This window comes from Myodes glareolus, chromosome X, assembly GCF_982192425.1.
Source record: "Myodes glareolus chromosome X, mMyoGla1.1, whole genome shotgun sequence".
Lineage (NCBI taxonomy): Eukaryota > Metazoa > Chordata > Mammalia > Rodentia > Cricetidae > Myodes > Myodes glareolus.
In genome coordinates, this window is record NC_142053.1 from 131,553,892 (window position 1) to 131,576,523 (window position 22,632).

At 41.8% G+C, this 22,632-nt stretch overlaps 1 protein-coding gene across 2 annotated transcripts in view; it reads right to left on the reverse strand.

The window, feature by feature from the left end:
- Window positions 1–14,055, reverse strand: part of Clcn5 (Cl-/H+ antiporter 5) — a 163,073-nt gene extending 149,018 nt beyond the window's left edge. The window contains exons 1-3 of one of the 2 annotated variants that reach the window (XM_048461308.3): window positions 13,848–14,055; window positions 13,137–13,239; window positions 11,508–11,666 (exon numbers count right to left, since the gene is read on the reverse strand). In XM_048461308.3, the coding sequence (XP_048317265.1) occupies window positions 11,508–11,523 (16 nt within the window). In that variant the 5' untranslated portion in view covers window positions 11,524–11,666; window positions 13,137–13,239; window positions 13,848–14,055. The remainder of the gene's footprint in view (window positions 1–11,507; window positions 11,667–13,136; window positions 13,240–13,847) is intronic. The other variant, XM_048461309.3, reaches the window with a different exon arrangement.
- Between the last annotated feature and the right edge of the window lie 8,577 nt (window positions 14,056–22,632).

Genomic DNA, 22,632 nt, shown 5'->3' on the forward strand with positions numbered 1-22,632 from the left:
TGCAGCTCAGGTTTCCCCTTACGCCCTCTGTCTCTGACTGCCCATAATTCAGCAAAGGATTGGTCAAGTCAAAGGGACATTCAGATAGACATCCCTTCGACTTCTTGTATCACAGGCCAAAGTCCTCCTCTTGAGGCAGATGGGTCAATAAAAGTCCCAAAGTATTTGAAGGTTTAATCAAAATCTTACAAGGCAAACATTAGGCTTTCATATTCTCTACTTCAAACATAACTCTACACTTACATTTCATCTCAGGTCCTTAAGCAAAAGGTTCAAGAAATTTTAACTTAAAGAGCAGAACAATATTCAAATTGAACAAGAACAACAGCCACTATCCCGAACATTGACACATTCAATTTTTAACTTTTTTTAGTAATACATTTACTATGCTACTTATGAATTAAAATACCCCAACATCAAACTGATGATATACATATAATTCTTTTTTTTCTTTTTCTTTTCCCTTTCTTTTTTTCTTTCTTTCTTTCTTTCTTTCTTTCTTTTTTGTTTTGTTTTCTTTATCGAGACAGGGTTTTTCTGTGTGACAGAGTCCTAGATGCCCTGGAACTTGCTTTGTAGACCAGGCTGGCCTCGAACTCACAGAGATCTGCCTGCGTCTGCCTACCAAGTGTCGGGATTAAAGGCGTGTACCACCATGTCTGGCAATTATTTCATTTTTAAAAGTTAATAAAAAACAATTTTTATTTAATTTACTCTTACCTTTTAAATCATTAATAGTTAACAAAACAGCTCTCCCAATACCGTATCCAGCTACAATAATTCATTGGTGGTTTTTCTAGAGGCCCTTAGTTTTTGGATTTGGCCTCCCGCACTTCAAACTGATCTCCTACCTCAACCATTACACCACGTTTCTTTTCTCAGCATAGATTAACAGAATTAAGGAAAGAGTCCAGAAAGGTATGGGTTTTCATGCAAACTTTGTTATTTAGAGATATTATAGATCAGGGTGCTATTAAGTCAAGCAGTAAATAGATGCCAAGTAAAAACTGAAGATTCCTAACCCTGTCACCTCTAATCACCAAAACACCTAGGAAGTGTTTCTTCTGCAACATTCTACACATTTTCTGAGCATATGTGTTTACACATGCATGCACACACTAAAAAGGCTGGAGGTGTGCAGAGCTCAGTGGCAAGTGCTTACCTAGCATGTGTGAGGCCCTGGCTTCCATCCCAGGCACAAGAGATGGGAGGAAGGCAGTGGAAGCAATGGAAGGGGACACTTACAATTCATGTCTAGCTATCTCATAACACCCCCTTCTTTGAGCTGTACAAACGGGATCCTATAATTCTCAGTATCTGCATCTTTTTTCCCTACTTACAATGTATCATAAGCCAGGCATGGTGTCCCACACTTGAAATTCCTTGACTTGAGAGGCTGAAGTAGAAAGATTAGGAGTTCTAGGCCAGTCAAGGCTACAAAGTGAATTCAAGACCAGCCTGGACTACATGAAGCCCTCTCTCAAAAAATGTATCTTAGGTATCATTCCCTATTGCTATAGAAATATACTTCACTCCTATACACTTCATCCCTTTAAATTACACAAACAGTTTCCCATAGTGGATATATACCATAATTAATATACCTGGCCTCTAGTAATGGATATTAAGATTGGTGTTAGTGAGCTGGGCATGGTGCCACAGGCCCATAATTCCAAATCTGGGAAGACTAAAGCAGGAGGAGCCTGAACTCCAGAAGTCACAGGTGGCCCACAGGTTGTCAGACCAAAGGGAGGGTAGTGGAAGGAACAGAAGGTTTAACATAGACAGCAGCAAAAGATGACAATAATGAGGTAGCCAACAACCTTGTGATACCTGATGTGCATGTAGTCGCTTTTTAAAAGCAGATTCACTGAGCATTTTACATTTTCAGAAAGACTTCCAAGCCAACCGAGTCAGTCTAACAATTTATATTGCCCCCCACTGTGCACAGAAGTAGGCCTTTAAGTCGACCCTCAGGTCTCAACTTCCTGAAGTACCCTCTAAATTTGCATTTGGATGGGGGTGGAGAACAAGGCAAATCACAGCAGGGTGTACCAGCCACAACTAAGACACTTGGTTGTAAGCAGTTAAAAAAAAACTGCTAAAAAAAATAAATAAAAAAAACTGCTAAATGATGTAGCCAAAAGGCCTGTACTTTTGGATTATTGTATTAAATAACTAGCTCCCTGTTTCTGCTTCAGGAAGTAATAGCTGCTTGGTCTTTCTTCCAGAGTGCCCTCGTAATTAACAGGTAAGTTATTCTTTTGAAAACATGAACTAGTAAACAAGATTATTCCCCCATATAATTCATTACATTCTATACAGTGATGCCTACAGACATCTGCCATCACTAGGAAACCTTATTCTCTGTAACACGAACAGAATCTCTCAATTAGATCATATTATGTGGTAAGTATACTGATGTGTTAAGTTCTTACATATTCAAAATGTGTCTCCTTTGCTAATGCCTTTAAACTAATTATGGGGGAGTGGGAAATACACTGTATCACACCATTATGTGGCATTCCTGGTGTTAGCGATAATTATGGGCGGTGTTGCCAGGGGCCTTACGAGTTTTTCATCTAGACTGAATCCACTGTCTAAATCTTACAACCTAAAAAAAAAAAAATCCGTTGCTTAAGAGCGGGATTAGTACAGCTATTACTCATTAAAGGAAGATTCAGTAGGCACTACCTTCAGTGGATGGTAGCTATCTATCCTAAATGCTCTCTGTCTTGGTAACAGAAGTACTAGGTAAATGCAGTTAGGGCTACACGCTGGAGTACAGAACACAGCCAGCGAATCGAAAGGCTGGTTTCACCAGAGGACAGGTTATGTTTGGAAAGTTGATGGCCGAAAGAAAGAAGAACTCAGTGTCCAAAGTACCTCACACACCTGTAGTGACTATCTCACTTCTGCCGGACGGTCCCTATCTTGGAACACTTTCATTACTCTACACTCGAATTTCTAGGTTGCTCTACTTCTCATGGTGGTAGGAAATCCTGAAGAAACGCAATGAAATACCACTTAATGCCAGCCAGTTTTGAGTTGAAAAGCATCGAACTATGACACGGCAAAAATAACCGCTTCACACTACTAACTACTCAATAGATTCTTTCGTCTCACCACAGGTCTAGAAATATCTGGGGCATTAACAGACGCTAGGAAGAAGAACGTACCAATAGCGAAACTCTCAAGTCCTGCCTCCTGCTCCCCATGACACACAGAAAGGCACTACATGAAACAGGAAGTTCTGAATCATAATTCTGGTTAAAGCTTAAGAACTTATCTCAAAAATGCTAGCATGGTGACAAAAACAAATCCCAGAAACCTTGGTGAAAAGGATTTTTATCAGACTTAAAGGGACGCTCTTCACAGTAACAAGGCCCAGCAAGGAAAGATAAACATTGAGCAGCTAGCCCAGCTTGGTGATGGGTGCATGCCTGCAATCCCATCTACTCAGGAAGCTGAGAAAGGAAAACCAAAAGTTCAAGGTCTGCCTGGGCAACTTAATGAGATCTTGCCTCAAAATGAAAATAAGAAGTAAAGGGAAGTCTGGAGCCATAGCTGCGTAGGGCGAGTGCTCACACAGCATGCCCAAGGCCTCACTCACATTCAGTCCTCAGCCTCCATCCCTCCCACACACACACAATTAGCGGAGCTCCAAAGGCAGCAACACAATACAAAAGGGATAAGGAGACAGGTAGATCAAAAAAAAAAAAAAAAAAAAAAAAAAAAAAAAAGAACCATTATCACAAGCCCTGGGGTCTGGTTCTGGCTCTAGATACCCTGAGGCAGCTGTGTGGCCTAGACTGTCTCAACTTCTTCCTTTGAAAGATTAGACATCTGAATGGACCACACGCCAAGTTATTGTCCCTTCAGTAACTTACTTCAGTGTTTATCCCACAGTTACCAATGGTTCCATGATCAACTCAATCACATCTAGACTTATGTGAAGCACGTATTATTATATATATATGCTTGGTAAATTAGAGTAGGAAAGGCTAGCATTTGTAAGTTCTGAACAATTTCCAGGCAGTGGCGAGGTTATAACTGTAAATGGCCTTCCAGTAACCCTCTAATGATGGCTACACTGATCACTGCTAATTAGCAGCTATTTTTACCGAGCCCATTTTACAGGTGATGAAGGTGAGGCACGTGCGACTCAGAACTTGCCAACAGCTAAGAGTGACCGAGGCAGGATATAAGAGCAGCAACTGTCTCCCAAGACTAGATTTGACCCTTAATGAGACAACTTAGTCTTTTGGGGTTGAGGTAATTTTAGTTACCAAATGGCAAAGCTGGGTTCAAAGGCAATCATATCAGATACCAGGTCCTGGGTTTCCTCCACAGCTGCATGCTTGGGAAAGAACAGTTAGAGTAACAAAATTTCCTTTACTTCAATACTTGCTATCAAAACCCATTCTCCTTTCATTTCAAACCCTCTGGTGAGTTGTTGAAAAGCAATAAAGAGAGAAAAAATTCCTTTATTTATTTGTATTATATTTGTACCTTATTCATTTTTTTTTGACAAAGAACTCAATTCTTAGCAGGGCAGTGGTGGCGCACACCTTTAATCCCAGTACTCCCGGAGGCAGAGACAGGGGATCTCTGTGAGTTCGAGGCCAGCCTGGTCTACAGAGAGCGAGTTCCAGAATAGATTCCAAAGCTACAGAGAAACCTCGTCTCGGGTAAAAAAAAAAAATAAAAGGGAATGGGGTGGATTCTGCTTTCTTGGTACTGCAATAAAAGCCTGCTTCTCACTGGAGAATCAAAAGGATGCTAACATTTTGGTCAAGAGTCAGGAGCAGATGGATTTTTCTAGGTAATAATGGTCCAATTAGCAAGCCAGAGTACCCAGACTTCACACCAAACCTCTGTAAGCTGCTCAACTGCTTTGTAACTCCATCTTGGCCTCCCATGTGCCAGTCAAATCACTGAAGCATTCGAGTGTTTACAAATACACTGCAAGGGGAAAGAAAAGATAAACCTATGAGGTCTTCACTTCTAGTTGCTTTGTATTCGAAGCCAGCAGACTCGTTTATCATTGCAACGATGCATTTTATTATAAGCTTCCTGTTTTCTTTTTACATAGACAGGGACGTATTATGTTACTTTTCATCAAACGCAATGTCATTTCCCAATTGCTTTGTCTCCACTTTCATGCCCAAGGGTTTGGTTTTTTTTTTTTTTTGATCAACTGTAGAGACAGCCAAAACTTAAGAGTACTTGTGGAAGTATTAATAGCAAAATGCCTGCTCTAACCAAACTCGCAGAGACCTGATTTCTCCTCGTACTCAAAGGTGTGAGGAGACAGTGAGTAGTACCCTTGTCCAGACTCACAAAATTCTGCACTACTTTCCTGTCTCATTTCCAAATCACTTCTCAGCTGCTTTTCAAAGTAACAGACATTAGTTACATAAAATTTGAAATATAAACTAATGTGTAAAAAAGGAGAAAAATGTAAGCATAGCCTACCACTTGGAGAAAGCTACTTTAAAAGAGCATTAGTCTTGATTTTTTTGTAGACAAGTCGTACTTTGTAGCCTAGGATGGCCAGAAACTCTTACTCCTCCTGCTTCAACCAGCCAAGTACTGAAATCACAGGAATGTTCTACAAATACTCAGCCATTAGTCTTCATTCTTAATGGCCAGATACTATACTAAATAGAGCTGCCATAATGTATTTGCATTCCCCCATATTGAAACAATAGCTGGTTTTTGTACTATAAATATTTTAAGGTAAAAGGTGTATATATGTATGTATATTTCCTTCAGAAATTAAGTTTTTAATTAACAACTAATCATGTAATAAAGTAAAATAAAGTAAGTTTATCGCTTGTTTTGGGTTTGGAGGGTTGGGACAGGGTTTCACACTGCAGCCCAGGCTACCCTCAAACTCTGTGATCCTCTAGTCTCAGCCTCCCGAGTGTTGGGATTGCAGGCATGTACATCTCAGTATCTTTTATTTAATATTGTTTTGCAGTGATGGGGACAGAACCCAGGATCTTATATATGCTAAATATATAATCTACTAATGTGCTACACATATTCAGCATTTTTGTTTGGATCCTTTCAGACAATTCTTGTTTGATTTTTGTTGTTTTGAAATAGTGCCTCACACTGAAGCCCAGGCTAGTTGGAACTATGTAGCCCAGGCTGTCTTCAAAATCATGACAATCCTCCTGCCTCAACCTACCAAGTGCTGGGATAATACTGAAAATATAGAAGCCACCATGCCTGGCTTTCCTTTCAGATTTTTATTGGTATTATGCACACATGGACACAAACACATACATTAAAATGTGATCACACTATTAATAATTCCAAATTATAATAGTTATTATGCATTAAATCCACATATGAAACAAGTATTTCCCCCATTTAGTCCTTTCAACCACTACTTAGTGATTCCCAAACTTGGTTGCACATTGAAATCACAAGGAAGGGAGCACTTTAAAAAATACTGATTAATCCACCCATTCCAAGAGAATCAGACTGATATTTTTTTGAGACACTGTCTCACTGTGTGGCCTTGGCTGATCTGGAAGGCACTCAGGTAGACTAGGGTAGCCTTGAACTCAAGAGATCTGCCTGTCTCTGCCTCTCCAATCCTGAGATTAAATTGTAGACCACCACACCTGGAGAGAATCAGATTTAAATGGCTTAAATGAAGCTTTGAGGATGGTTTTCTTCTATTTTATTTTATGTGTACGAGTACTTTGCCTGTCTGTATGTCTGTGCACCACACTCATGCAAAGCCCTCAGAAGCCAGAAGAGGGCGGCAGATCCCCTGGGGCTGGAGTTACAGATGACTGTGGTGCTGGGAATCAAATGCAGGTCCTCTGGAAAATGGGTCCAGACTCTCAATTGTTGTGCCATCTCTCCAACCCCAGTTTGAAACATTTTTAAAGAAATCCAAGGTGATTCTAATGCGCACAGGAGTTGGGAACTATTAGGTTAGTACTTACCAATATTTTGCTGATAGTAAAGCTGAGAAATACTAAGAAACACAACAGGCCAGACTTTGAACTATTAATCATTTGAAATCTGTGTTTCTCCCCATGTAACGTTATATCATAAATCTATTTCTAAGTTAGTAAATAAAACACATTCCTTTTAGGACCTACAGTATTTCACTATATGACTGCAACAGAATGCAAATGTCACCAATTTTCCCAACACAGAAAAAGCTACAGTTAGTATATATTCATATATCATTGGAGCACCATCTTTAATTCTTTCCTTAAGATAAACTCAAAAAAAATCAGGCAATATGACACACACCTTTAATCCCAGCACTAAGGAGGGAGAGGCAGGCAGATCTGAGTTCAAGGACAGCCACCTGGTCTGCAGAGGGAGTTCCAGGACAGCCAGGGCTAACAGAGAAACCCTGCCTCAGAAAAAAAAAGAAGAAAGAAAGAAAATTAACTACTTGCCAACATTCTTCATGTTTCCTTCGTTGGCATTCTCACTAGACGTGTGTGAGAGCAGCTGCTTCTTCACGCTCTTATCAGCTCCGAGGCTGCCATTCCTTTGGAATCTCCGCACAATTCTACCGGAGTGAACTGCATGCCATTCTAACTCCCCTTTCTTTCACAGCCACTGAGACAGTGCATTTTTTCATGTTTCCTAGCCATATGAATTTCTCCTGGTATGTATTTTTCCTAGTGTATTTCCCCCATCCATTGCATGGTTTTCTAGTAAAATATTCATTTTCCTTCTTTCTGTGTTAAACACAATGAACTTTAGTGCAATTTTTCCTAGTTTTCTCATTAACTTTACTTATGGTTTGCATAATAAGTTTTAAATTGTTACATAATTAATATTAATCTTTTTATCAAATCTACCTTTGCTATTATGAATATAAATATCTACCTCAAGATTATGTCATTCCCTATTTTCGAGTTCTTTTATCATTTCGCTCTCTTTAACTTTTAATTCTTTAGTGCGCCAGTTCCCAAACAAGATTAGACATCAGAATTGCTCACAGGGCTCCTTTAAAGGCGGGGTCTTAGGACTGAATTCCAATGGTGGGAGTGGGTAAAACCTAAGCAGAAATAGGTTTTAAAGCACAGAAAATTTCGGTAGCCCCCCTCCTATAGTACTAAAACTATTTGAATCCTCCTAAATTTATGTAGATATAATTCTTTCTCAAATTACTCTAGCACATTTTTTAGATAAACTATTTTATTAATTTGAGAAGTCACCTTTTAAATGCCAGGAGGCCAAGGTCTTTAGCCATCTCCCTAGCTGAGCATCTGTATCTGTTTTCCTAGACCACTGCATCTGTAAGGCCCAGGATACAACTTGGGGTCAGTCGACACTAGTTATAAAGAGCAAGCTAGTCTCCTCTTCAGTGTTTTCTTAACCATTAGACCAAACCCCATGATATTCTTAATGCTGACCTTCATCTATCAGAAATATGAATGTGTGCTCTGCATACTGTTTAAGGTTGCTGAACTACGTATTAGAGGGCTCTGTTGAGTTCGGTGAAAACAATAGCGGTGGCCATGTGGATGAGGCATACAAATTCTGATCAGATGCTCCACGAAGGACTGAACAACAACGGCCCAAGAAACCGAAAAGATCTGATAGTTTCAGCTCTTAAAATTTCCCAATGAGTTACCTCCAGAAACCAATGCAAAAGCTTCCCTGATCTGAGGAGAGGCCCACACATCCCCCCTTCTGTGAACCCATGAAAATAAGAACAGAATAGAGAACCTGGACCCTTGGTTTTAGTCCTGTCATGAGGACCTGCCACTATCTGATCTTGGGCACCCTGAACTCTTGGACTCTAGGACAGTTACATGTTTCCTAAGAACCTCTTCAGATCAAAACCTCTACTTGAAGAGCCACACTGCCAATTAGATAGCAGGACTTCTTGAGACAATCTGAAATTACCTCTACAGAATGGGACTCTGGTCCCATCCAAACCATAGTAAAACGCTAGTGACCAGTGACAGCAGCAGTAGCAGCTCTGACTAAATTATGAATACCTTTCCACACTAAATGTCTCATGATTGTAACGTAGGCATGCATTTCTACAGTACGAGGCTTAGGTGCTTTGCATAAAACTCAACTCATCTTCACAACCTTATATAGTAAGTGCTGCTCATTCTCATTTACAAAGGAGGACAACTGAGTCACAGAGGGTCTAAATACCCACAGCTATCAAGTGACAAAGTCAGGAGTTCAATCCAGACTCACATGGCTAACCTGTGACCATCATTTTTCCTTCAAAAGTTACCCCCCAAAAATCCAATTAACTGCAGTGATCCTAAATGCTAAATTCTGTAGACCCCTTCCCTCTTAACAAAATGAGTTTTCAGTCAATGTAAAGCAGATCACGTGTTGGAGCCTACGCTCATAAAATATGGTACTGAGAAAATATGGAATTTGATTTATTTATTAATAATTGTTACTCATTAAACATTACAATATCTTCCTGTCAAACAATACATCATCAACAACTAAAGACTTCTGCACGAATGTAGAGGAAAACCACAAACTTCATCCACATCACCAGGAACAAAAGTAGGTTCCTTTCAGCACACACTCCAGGCTCTACACTATTTCAAAAATGCCTTTGAAACATCAACCTGACAGCCCAGAGGAATCAAAAGGAACCAAGCAGGTCAAAAGTTTAGCTTACTAGCTTCCATCATCCCCTTCAGGCACCTCTCCTGCTCCCCATCTCAGAGAACGAACGACACCACCAACTCCCAGGCCCGAGCTGGCTGTCAGGCCGGGGTCAATTTTTGTCAGATCCAGCCGCAAAACATTCTGGAGCTCCCTGTTTTCTTGCCAACCTCACTACCCTCGCGGCTCTTCCCAGACCCTCCCTACATTTCCCCTAAGGCACAACTTGAGAAAACTTCTCAATGAGTCCCAGCTTTTTACTGTCTGCAGCAACACCTCGTCTCCACACTGCTGCCAAAGTAATCTTTCGACAACAAAATCTGGTTGTGTTACTTCCCTCTTTAGAATCTTTGTGTCCAGGATAAAGTGGAAAAGCCTTCCTAGAGCATATGAGGTTCTTTATTTTCTGCCCTCCAACTACCTTCCATGTTCATCTCACACCAGGCAAACAAAGCAAGCTGGAAGTTCCTGAACAGTGCTGCTCTGTCTGGCTAGATCGCAATTCCTCTCATGGATCCATATGGCCAACTCCTACTCATTTTTAGAGCAGCTCAAACCTCAAAGTTCACCATGCTTCTTCTCTAGGCTTGCATCTCATTTTACACCTCTCCCTATGGTAATACTTGCTTAATGCGACACAGTTTATTCAGAAGTCTGTCTTCCCAGATCCCGAGGAACGCTCCAAGCTTCTGCGCTTTACTCCTGTCCCTAGTTTGCTTGTTGAATGAAAAGAATTTCTCAGGATTTAACTGCATACACAGGCACACGCACACAAGCACATATGCACACACACAACACATGACATACATGTGGATGTCAGAGGACAATTGAAGAGAGTCTGTTCTCTCCTTCCATCATGTGAATCTCAAGGATAGAGCTCAAGTTATCTGGCTTGGTGGCAGGCACCTTAACTCACTAAAATAGCTCATCGGCCCTGCACTGTGTGTGATAAATGCCCACCAAAGCCAGCATACAAGGCAAATCCCATTTCAAAAAATACCTTTAAACTGACAATCTGTGTATACCAAAACTGCTTATTACATTCGCGTATGTATGTTTTAAATCATAAACACATTTTGAAAAGATTCATTAAAACCACAGACAAATCTAGCCTTTGGATATTCATAGACATTGAAGCTATTTTACTCAATCCATGTAAGTGGCCCTGAACCTTTTGTGGGTCATAGACACAGCTCGGTAGTTTTGTCAGTCATTTCTTAAATCCACATTTCTTCTACGGTGGTCATAAGACTGCGATGAAAATCCTGATACCATCCTGAAAAGCAATGCCCAAGCTCACGAAAACTAACAACATTGCATATTACAGAAACTGACAACAAGAGATGTAATTTACCAGCCAAAACACTGCTGAGCTTTGCTCTCAGATTTATAATATTAAAAAGACCATTTTCTTTCTAACACCAAAATATAAGTGTAACACTCAGTGAGTCTTTTCAACTGGCAAAAGTCCAAGAAAGTCTTCATTAAGAACAGGAAGCTTGAGAGGCAGCAAAGTGTGTCTCCCCTCCTTTTGAGAATCTTACAATACAAATTTGCTTGAAACAAATGAAAACCATAAAGGGAAAAATCATCCCACACATAATCCCCAGGAATACATGTTTAAGTGAAGGGAGGTCTTTGAAATGCTTCTGGCATAACATTTGTCTAATTCCCCACTCACAGCCACTTGAAAATCATTTGAACTTCTAGCGACAACAGCTCTTAAATGAATGTGCATTGTCCTTGCAAAGAAAGGGTTAAATTAAAGAAACAGCTGGCTGCCAGCCACTGGCTCTGGGGGTTGGGTGGGGGTGGAAGACAGCAGGAGGAAAAACCAGTTAGAGGAATAAGTGCTAATTTCTTACCCTGCCACATAGCCATCTTGTACCTATCTTCTCCCACGCTGGGGTCACAGGCTCAGAGCTTTCCAGAGGCCCCCAGTTTTGAAGGGGGATTTAAAGGAAGGTGGAGATGGAAATGCAACTGGGTGGTTCTGCTTTCTGCAAGATTCTGAGGGCCCAAACCTGGAAATGGAAACAGGAAAAATGAAAATCTGAAAAGAAAACAAAGAATTTCAAATTCTGGAAGATGATCTCCTGCCCTCTGAACCTCTCTTTCAAAGACAGCATCCACAAGCAATGTCAGGTTTCCCCTCCGCAGCAGGGTGTTGCTGGGGAAAGAGTGGAGCTACAGCATCAGTTAATATCGGCACCCATTGCTGAACGATTCTGTATGAATCACTGGGGCTTCAGTAAACGAGGAGTGGTTGCTTGAGATAACCATTGTGTGCTCCCTATCTTAAAGTTCCACACTCTGAATTCTTTCTCTGCCCCAAAAGCATTCTGTGTTCATGAAGAAATCAATAGAGAAGAGAGCAAATTCTGTGAATAAAGTTTTAAAATAGTTCTGGCATATGAAAAAAGGGAGCATAATAAAAAGTAAGAAACGCCGATACCCTTTGGGACAGGGGTTTTCCTTTCCACTTTATTTTGGACTTTTCCTCACTTTGCAAATTTCCTATAATGAACACATCATATTTGTCTGTATAATGGGGGAAGGAATCCAGGACAAAGAAAAATATAAAACTAGAACATTAATTTAAGTACAATCAAATTAATTCCATTACCTCTCAGTGTTAGGTTTTCAAATTCAGGGCTGATGAGAAGGCTCATTAGGTAAAAAAGAGTTTGCTGCCCAAGCCTGAGTTCAATCCCTGGGACCCAAGAAAAGATGGAAAGAAAGAACTAACGGCATAGAGCTGCACCCCCGCCACACACACACACAATACAGTACTACTAAAATTTTAATCTTCAAATTCAGTCTTAAGACAATACTGTTTCCAAATATATAAAAGGAACTAGGAATCGAAGGAAAAACTAAAGTGTGAGATTGCTGGTCTTAGTTCGGTTTGGAAGTTTAATATATTAAACTTTATCCATTTTAAAAAGTTTTTAATAATTTATTTTTCTTACTCAGCATACAAAAAAAAAGACCCTCACTCACTTTTTTGGCCTGGTGAACATGGAGGTGAATTTCTACTTCCATGGCTTTTATATAACCAACACATGCAACTCTGAGGCGGAAAAGCTAAAGCCCAAATGCAAAAGGCTAATACTAGTTTGAGGATCATGTTGGCCCTCTTTAATGACCTCTTTTTCTGTAAAGAACAAAAAGGTTCATGTGTGCGCCAGTCCACAAAAACGCCAACAAAGACCGGCCTTTGGATGAGGAAAGGTTCCTGGAGTCCAAGAAAAAGAGAGTTTAAGAAACTTCAACTCCAAGGATGAATTCACCAGGAAAAAGTGCCCCGATGACTGATCTGGAACATGGCACGGTTTATTTTAAGTTTGGTTTTTTTTCTGCCCTTCTATTTTGCTTCCAGTTAAGAAGTACTGATCAGTGCGTTGTGGGACAAGGGGAAATGGAACAGCTCTGAAAATCAACCCGAGAAATTACTAATACATTTATAAAGTATGTGTAAAACGGAGTCTCACTGGTTTTTAATGCTTCAACTTCTGGTTTCCCTCATTTACTCGGTGCAGCTTCCACTGACGTTATCACACGGACTCACGTCCAACTCCAGGCAACAGATTTGTTCTGCAACGTTCATAAAGGTAAAAAGTGCGTCAAAGTTAAACTAAAGCTTTCTTTCCATTACTGGGAAAGGCACTGGAGCGCAGGGCTCCAACGCCTGGAAAGCAGCAGCTAAGCGCTTTGGGCAGCAAAAGGGAAAATGCACACACACCAACTTCTTTGCCCAGACCTTCTGGGCTGGACTTCATTAAGACCCACGCGAAACCCTTGGTGGATCCAAAGCAGGAGCAAGCAGAAGCCGGCCTCGGCTGCACGCTTTTTCAGCGAACGCCACCCAGCCCTGTCCTCTGGACAGGCGTCGCAGGCAGCCGAGCTCCCCGATTTCAAAGCTGGGCGGGCTTGGCGCCCTTTGGCAAGGAAACTTCGGGCAGCCTGGGGACCCTGCCCCGACAACAGGGCTGGGCTCCCGGGGAGATGCCGCCCCACACTGGCTGGAACCAGCCTGTCCACCTCCTTCACTGGCGGCCAGACAGGGGACGCCAGTTCCGGAGACCGTGGTGGCAGACGAGCGCTCTCCCCGGCTCGCTGTACCAGGGGGCTCCTCGGGTGGGCTGGCGGCCGGCGGCCGGGGAAGGACCTGTTGGGAAAAAGGGAAGCCCACTTGCCTTTACCTGTCACCGAGGTCTGGCGCGGCGGAGCCCGTGGTCACCGGCGGTGGGCAGCGCGCTCAGTCGGCTCTGGCGTTGCACACAGCGAGTAGAGCGAGCGCCCCACGTAGCCGGCAGAGCTTCATTCACACAGCCCAGCCGGGAGGAGGGGGAGCGGAGCGGGAGCGCGGCTCATGTGACAGGCGCCTCGGAGTATCAGCTCTGCCCAGACGGCGTCTGCGCATGCGCGCCACGAAGGACCCTCTCCTGGCACCTCGGCCCAGCCCGGGGAAAACCGCGGCCAAGAAGCAGCTGCTGGGAGGAGTTTCAACACGCGCAACCGCAATAGGGGAGCTGGGCTTGCAGCCATATTTAATGAGGACTGGGCGGATCCAACCCAAGTACTGGGCGTGTCAGTTGCATTCGGAAAAAGCAATGCTCCACTGGGTTTCATTGTTTGCAGATTGCCTACCTTGGTTTTGTTTTTGTCTTTAGAACAAACTGTTTATCCTGAGCGTCTTGCCCACGGCGTAATAGTAGAAATGCATTACTAATAACAGCAGACCACATATTTAAGCCTCCTATGACCAGGCATTGTTCTAACTCCTATACTTTATTCATTGCATTTAATGCTCACAAGAACCCATGAAGCACATATCAATATTTATCCATTTTTACTCGTAAAAATACAGAGGCACAGAAAGGCTACATAGCGTTTGCAATCTCACACTGTAGTAGCAATAGGAATACTGATCTAATACGGTGATGCTTGGCAGCAGCCTATTTAATCCAACACAAGAAAGTCAATACGGCAGTTCGTTATCGGGATTATTTCCAATTTAATCATTACCAAGCAAAAGCTCAAGGTGACACACACTTGTAATCCCAGCACTTGGGGATTTAAAGGCAAGAGAATCAGGATTTCACAGTCATCCTAAGCTACATAGTAAGTTTTAAGCAGTCTTGCTACAGGACATTGTCTCAAAAACAAACAAACAAAACACAAAATGAAGGCTCAGATTCTAACTAAGATTTCTATTTCTCCAAAGCCATTTCAAACAATTAGAAAAAATATCCCATTCTTAGTTTTTAAAAGAATGAACAGGCCAGAGAAATACAGTGCAGCTTATTCATTTATTGGAAGAACTAAGTTCATATCAGCACAAGTAATCTACCTGGAACCCAGGTGCTCAAATTCAGAATCTGCTATAGTAAGTAATATTTTTTTCAATTTCCTTCCAACAGGGTCTCATTCTTCAGCCCTAGCTAGCCCGAAACCCTCTATATCAACTAGACTGGCCTGGAGATCCCAGATTCCCCTATTTCTGCCTCCCAAGTGCTGGGATTGTAGACCTGTGCCACCACACCAAGCTTTTTCATTTTTTTCTTTGAGAAGTTCATACATAAAACAATAAACTATAGTCCTACACACCCCCATTTGCCCCTCCAACTCTTTGCATATTTTCCCCAAAAAACATCCCCTCCTAATTTCATATCTTATTTTTATTGACCCAATAAATCCAATTAATACTGCCCATATGTGCATGAGTATGAAGCCATCCAGGAGACCAGGAGAAATCTACCAGAGGCCACACCCTCAAAGAAAAGGTCTCTCCCCCTGGAAGCTGTCACTGCCCACAGCATGCCCAGCATCTCAGTAAGGAGTAGAGCGTGGGAACCATCTCTCCCATCTAGGTGGGAATTTTAGCAGCTTGATTTTGCTCATGCCTTTTGTAGAGAAGATTGTCTTTCACAGTGTTCCTCTCCACTCTCCAGCTCCTACATTCTTTCAATCTCGTCTTCTAAGATGATGCTTGGGCCTAAGTGGGAGTGGGGTTGAGAACTGTGTCGTTTAGATTTACGTAGAGCCCTCAGTCGCTTTCTAGAACTTAGACCAGTTATGAGTCTCTGTAGTGACTACTGCCCTTTGCACAGAGCAGTTCCTCTGACCAAGACTGAGAGCAGGCCAGATCTATAACTATAAAGATTAATATTTAGAAGACAATCATTTAGTCAAATAAAATTGGCAGGTTCTATTCACGGACATATGGCCTCCCCAGACAAGGCTTTATGAGCAGGGTTACAGAATCAGGCATAAAATCCCTTCCTGTGTGTTACAGGCTTCAAATTCAATCAGAAAGTGGTCAGTTATCTATAACATGTCACTATTGCACCAGTAAGCACATGCCACCTGGCAGATCAGTATTGGAACATGCAGGGTTCAGTGCTGGATAAGACTATTTTTGTGCAGTGAATTTTGAATGCCTACTGTGGACAAGCTAATGAAAATATAAAACCTGTATCTGAACCTTGTAAAGCTTCCAGGGATGAATCCATACTGCATACATACAGCACAGTCAAGCTTTTGACTAATTTTAATAAGAACACCGCACAGCAGGAAAATCATGGCTCGGTCATCTCACCAATGAAAAAGATGGGGTCATGATAAGACTTGGGAGAAGAGTGAACTTCAGGGGAATTTCAAAAGAAACCATGCTTTGATAATCTCAAAACCAAACAAGGCAGGCCTGTCACGGGACCCTCACTGGCTGTGGATCTGAACTGTGAAGTGAATCCAAGTGCTGCATCCTCGGGAACCATGGAATCCATGTGACATGCTGTGTCCGGAGAAGCTTTCTCTAAAGCTCTATACCTGAGTCCCAAATCAAAGCTACTTCTGGGCACCAGTCTCATTTATGCCTTACACACAAATGGAATGATTTAGCGATAGCAATAATGACGGATATCTCTGTGAGGCAAACAACAAAGTGTCTAGTAGCCCATGACAGTGGAGAACAAAATGAATTCTTAAAACAACACCGTCATCACTCGCGCTGCAGCACAGCAGCGTGAAGGAGGGGTGGATGGTAAGACTAGAGAGTGGACAGAGACCTAAATTTGAAGAATTGTGAACGCTGGTCTGAAACTTGTGCTCAATTCGGAAACAATGGAGGAAGAATTGAGGAACTGTAGGTTGGCGTGTTTGTGTGTGTTTGTGTGCAGAGGTATGTGTACACTGGGAATGGCCTTGTGCAAAGTAAGGACACACTTCACCAATGAGCCCAATAGTCTGAGCATTTAAACAAGGCGATCCTTTTCTTACAACTCTTCCTGAAGAACATAAGTCAGGAATCAGTGTTTGAGAAGTGTCTTTCCTTTTTCTGTCTTTTCTTTTTTTCCCTCAACACTGCAGGATGAGAGAACAAGAGCTTATTTATGGATTAATCAGAAAGTTCCTCCCACTGAGAACTATAAATTGAAGGAACAAAAAAAATGCAGTCATAATTAAAGGAATTATTCTGGGAGAGGGGGGAGACCCAAAAATCAGGCAAGTTTGTCACAAAAAAAAAGTTTCCTCCGGTTAAGGGGTATGAAAAAGGCAGGATTATTAGAATAAAATTTATTTTTCAAAGACAAGAACTCAAATCTGCCTCTGCAGAATGAATGTATCGGCTTTGCTTGAAATGTACAGCTGCTTCAAATGCTTGAGAGGCCTGGAATGGATACAAATTATAAAGCGACTGTAATACATAAAGATGGCCACTTGGTGTCACCACTGACCGTCAACAGCTTGGAGGGATCCAACTGAGAACCACATTTAACCGCCACACACACACACACACACACACACACACACACACACACACACACACACACTTCATCTTTTGTGACTCAAAAAAAGAAAAACAGCCATGACAGTGGGCTCTGAAGTCAGACTGCATGGGCGCAAAAACAACCGGTGCCTTGGGAAGCTACTAGCTGGTGTCCCTTTGTTTCTGAGTTACCAGGTTTCATGCCTCAGGTTTCTTAATGGTAAAATGGCATGTTGTGTTTAATTGTCTTAATAATAGGGAATGTCAATAATAAATTTAACACTCAATCAATGCTACCTAATACTAATGATAAAAATAATGATGATGACAGTGGTGGCAATGATGATTAAGATTCCTTGATTAAGGTCCCCAGATTAAAGAGAAACCATTTGTGGAGAATATAAATGTGTACCTTTCCGCGCAAAGACATTAAAGTGTGGTGCTAATAAAGCAAACGTAACGATTTCCTCAAAGAATATGGATTCTTGGTGGGATGTGGTGACTCATTCCTGCAATCCTATTCCTTTGCAGACTAAATCAGGAAGATCATGAGTTCCAGACCAGCCTCAGGTACACAGTGAACTTACTACTTTTATTCTGATAAATGGACACAGTATCTAACTGCCTTCAAAAATATCTCTCTAGCCATAGATTAGTGTAGCTCTCACTGTTCACCAGAGAAGTTTCTTTGGGCAGTGGACGGCGTTTACTGTACAAAGGAAGTGGAAGGTTCAGACAGAAAGGAGACATCTTTAACACACACACACACACAAACACTCACACACACCCCCCACACACACACGCATACACCCTTCACATGCATCAAGACTCAGGACACAAAGATCGTAAGAACCAGAAAGAGGTCAGGGAGGACTGAAGCAAAGCGGAGTCCTCTGGACATGACAGGACCACTGCCCTCGGGCGCACACAGCAGCTGTGGCTACCAGCACAAGTAAGATCTACACAAAGACCTAGTCCACAATCCAGCTTGGACTAGAATGGGCTTCTTCAGGCTCCAACCCTAAGGTCTTGTGGCCAATTGATGGTTTCTGAGGAAGGAAGAGTCAGTTTTCTTTAAGGATGTAGCCCCTGGTACGTCAGTCGCACTCCATTGGATTATGCCGCACCTTTGAGTATATGGGCGGCACACATTGGCACACACACTTTTTTTAAAAAAATGGACACAGAGTTGGGGAGGTAAGGAGGTGGGATGGATCAGGAAGGAGTTAGGGGGAAAAGTAGGGGTAAATACGATCAAAATACATTGTATGAAATTCTGAAAGAATAAAATGTTTTAAAAGTTAATTATGAAAAAATAATACAATGAAATTGTCTATATAATGAAAAGGTAGCATTGCTATGGCTTCTAAACCATCAAATTAGCACTGCTAGTAAAGGCTAAAGCAGTTAGATGACTATGTGGCTAGGTAAAGCAATGTTTCTGAACGTTTCTGATATTGTTTTGATTTGTCATATATTACTATTGTGCTATCCTCCAATGACACTTTCATCTTCATTTTGTGACACTAGGGGTTAAACCCAGAACCTTGCATATGCTAATTATTCACTCTTGCATATATGCTAATTATGCACTGTACCAGTTGGGGTATTAATTTTATTTTATTTTTTCCCTTTATTATTTTTTATTGCTTTATAAATAATACCATTCAAAATTTCCACTTCCTCCCTTCTCCCATTTCCCTCCCGTTCCCCTACTCCCAGTCCTAAGGGAAGGCAGGGTATCCTGCCCTGTGGGAAGTCCAAGGCCCTCCCCCCTCCTTCCAGGCTTAGGAAGGTGAGCATCCAAATAGACCAGGATCCCAAAAAGCCAGTACATGCACTACAGACAAATCCCATGGACCAATAACTTGGAAGCCACTTTGATAGTCTCTGGGCTATTTCTTAGTAGTCATGGCATGGGCACTATTTCCAGGATCATAATATTCATGTCCAGAGATTTATTGGAGTGTAAGTCTCCTTGCTTGCTGTCTTGTTCATGGAATTCAGTCTTCAGCCATATAAGCAAGGAGGTCCTTTATACAGCACATGACCCCTGATTCAAATCTAGACTGGTTTTCCAATTTTTCTCAGAGAAAATAAGCATCTGCCAAAGGAACTGCAATATTGGGAAGAGATGGGGGGAGGCCTTAGAGGAGAGGGGTGGGAACGTAATAGAACACATGTAGTTTGAAAGTGCAGGGGAAATAGTGGAGGTGCAGTGTTTAAGTGGAGAAGGGGAACTGAGAGGTGAGGAGAGGAGGCTGTGGGAAACGCTGGACCCAAACTAAGTTCCCACGAAAATGTCATAGGGAAAATCGCCACTTTGGAAGCTAAACGTTTTTAATGTAAAGAAAATACAATCAGCTTCAATCCCATCGGAAGATTCTTGCCCAGCTTTCCTTCCTTTAGACCCTTACATACGCATGCTTCTCGCTGAAACTAGAGAGTCATGAATATCACCATAGGACCTTCATTCGGCAATGGATGGAGATAGAGACAGAGACCCAATACTGAGTTGTTTCGCACCTCATTGCCTTCACTGTCGCCTGGGGTCTGAACGCACAACCTGCTAACGGTTTTGCACATGCCAGCACGCTGTGCCATGCCAACAGACACCTGGGCTCACATCCCAGGGTATTTTATGCCATGAGTTGCAATGTTTCTTTTTTTCTTTTACTGTGTGAACCAAGCTTTCTGCTCTTACACTAAAAATAATTTGATTACAGAAAACAAAGAGTTTTAGGGCCATGGATGCAGTGCAGTTGGTAAAGTGCTTGCCTAGCACACACAAAGACCCGGGTTTGATCCCCAGCACTGCATAAACTGGGTGTGATGACTCCTTCCTGTAATCCCAGCATTCCAGAGGTGGAGGCAGGACAATAAGAATCAAGGTCATCTTTGACTACACCGAAATTTCCAGACAAGTCTGGGCTGTATGAGAGTCTATCTAAAAAAAAGAATAGACTTTTAATGCTTTTTCTACAACCATTTCCCAGCATGTGAGTATCGAACTAGTTTGTTGAGATTGTAATGTGTTGGAATGCATGATTTTAAAAGTGGCTGTTGGAATTGGTGACTTGAGTTGCTTAAAAATTGTTAAATAAACCTTAGCTTCTGATTAAGACTTCCAGTAAGTTATGAAATGACCCTAAACATACTGCTGCCATTTTGTACTACAAATTTATATGCAGCAGTTTGATTTCTTTAAAATATCTATGAACTTTGCAGCGTCAAATATCCATCCAATGGTAGGTGAAATGGCTCAACAGGTAGAGTTCCATCTCCAGACCCACATTGTAGAAGGAAAGTACCAACTCCAGAAATTTATCCAGTGACCTCCATACTCCCACAACTTGCACACATGAAAATAAAGAAATGAATAAACTGCAATTTTTCACTTGTAAAATTCACTACCATAGTGACCCGATCACCATAGGGATTCATTAAGTTCCCACTCTCATGGTGTTTTCACGTCACTTCCGTCCCATCCTCATTCCATCTTCAGAGTCCAGAAGAGCCATTTTTACCATTCCAATTGGACAGAAGAAGTTGGGACCCCAATGATTTCCCTGGTTAGAAAGAGCTGCGGATGTCAGGATGTAGCCTTCTGGCATGTGCACCACCATGCTCGCTGCCATGCTGATAGTGAACTAAGCCTTTGAAACTGTAAGCACATCCCAATGAAATGCGCTCTCTTGTAAGAGTTGCTGTGGTCATGGTGTCTCTTCCCAGCAATAGAGCACTGATCAGGATACCGCTCCTCTAGTTCCATTGAAGTTGTGTGTCTGCAATTTTCCTTGTCCTGATCATCTCATTTTAAGATATGTTTGTAGTAATTTTAGGTAGCTTTAGAATACACAGAATAATGAGTGATTCAGTAAATCATTAATTTATCTAGTTTTCCTAAAGTCAATAATAATTTAATAAGAATGTGTCCCAAATTTTGTTATTGTTTGGCCATTACTGTTAACTTCCGGAATCTGACTGTATAGAAATAGGCGAATTATCCTTAGATATAATGGAGGTAGAAAGAATGAAACTTTAAAGTGAAGCTTTAAGGCCTCAAGCCTACAAAGGTTCAAGTAACAACTACGCAAAAGGACTGGAGCCCTATATCCATCTTAAGGTGGTGTAGTCGGGTGTTTATAGAATGAGGACACTGAGTACTTATTGTATGTGCACTGTATGATATACACCAAACGTCTGTGCCCTCCAAGGTATTTTGCTCTTGAGGGAAGAAAGAGAGGAGAAGTGATGAGCAGATAAACAAGAACCGTATTGCCATCCAAGGAAGGGAAACACTCTGAAGAAATAGTTGTCAGGAGGTATAAAGAGAAATCAGGAAAGCTGTAACTGAAAATAGAGTGACAAGCGCAGATCTTGAGAGAAGGAGACACTTGAGAAAGAATTTGAAAGAAGTGAGAGAAGGCCATGGTAGTGCCTGATAGAAAAACATGTGAGAAGGTGGTCAGATGGCCGCTGGTCTGGCAGGAATGGGAACAACGATACCGTGGTATCAGTGATACCATACCGTATCAGTGACAGAAATTGGTGCTGAGGTCAGAGTACTAACAGGAGCCCAGCCCCTGCCCAACCGTGTTAAGATTTTGACTACTGTTCCTGTTTCATCCATGGCTTGGGAGGCATGGAGACGAGGGTAGAAAAGGCAACAATAGGATTTGCTCTCTCTCAGACTGCAAGGACTGATCTGGCTACTAAGTTACATCGGAGGGCAAAGGTGGAAGAAAAAACAACTAGCAGGGGGTGATTTGAGCAACCCCAGCAAGTGATAATGGAAACTTGGGTCAGGGCGATGGCACTACGGTGATAAGAGGTGCTCAGAGTTGCATTTTTGTCCAAGGTTACACTGTCAAGATTTGCTGATGGAGTAGATGTGAAGCATTAGACAAGAAAACAAGAATGCCTGAAGTTTGTGGCCTGAGAAACTGGGACTTGCGAAAGAAGTGGATTTGGAGATGGAGGAGGTCAGAATTTAGTTTTCTTTAACCATTTGTTTGTCATTACATGACATTTAAAGCCACAAGACAAGATAAAATGGGCAAAGGAGCAAGGAGAAGAAGGAAAACGCTGAGCCCTAAAACATTCCAGGAGAATCTCAAAAAAAAAAAAACTTAACAAACACTAACAACCCTGTGGCACAGATGTTGGAACAACATTTAAGAGGATTTTGAAGTGCTCAATAAAAAAATGCTTCA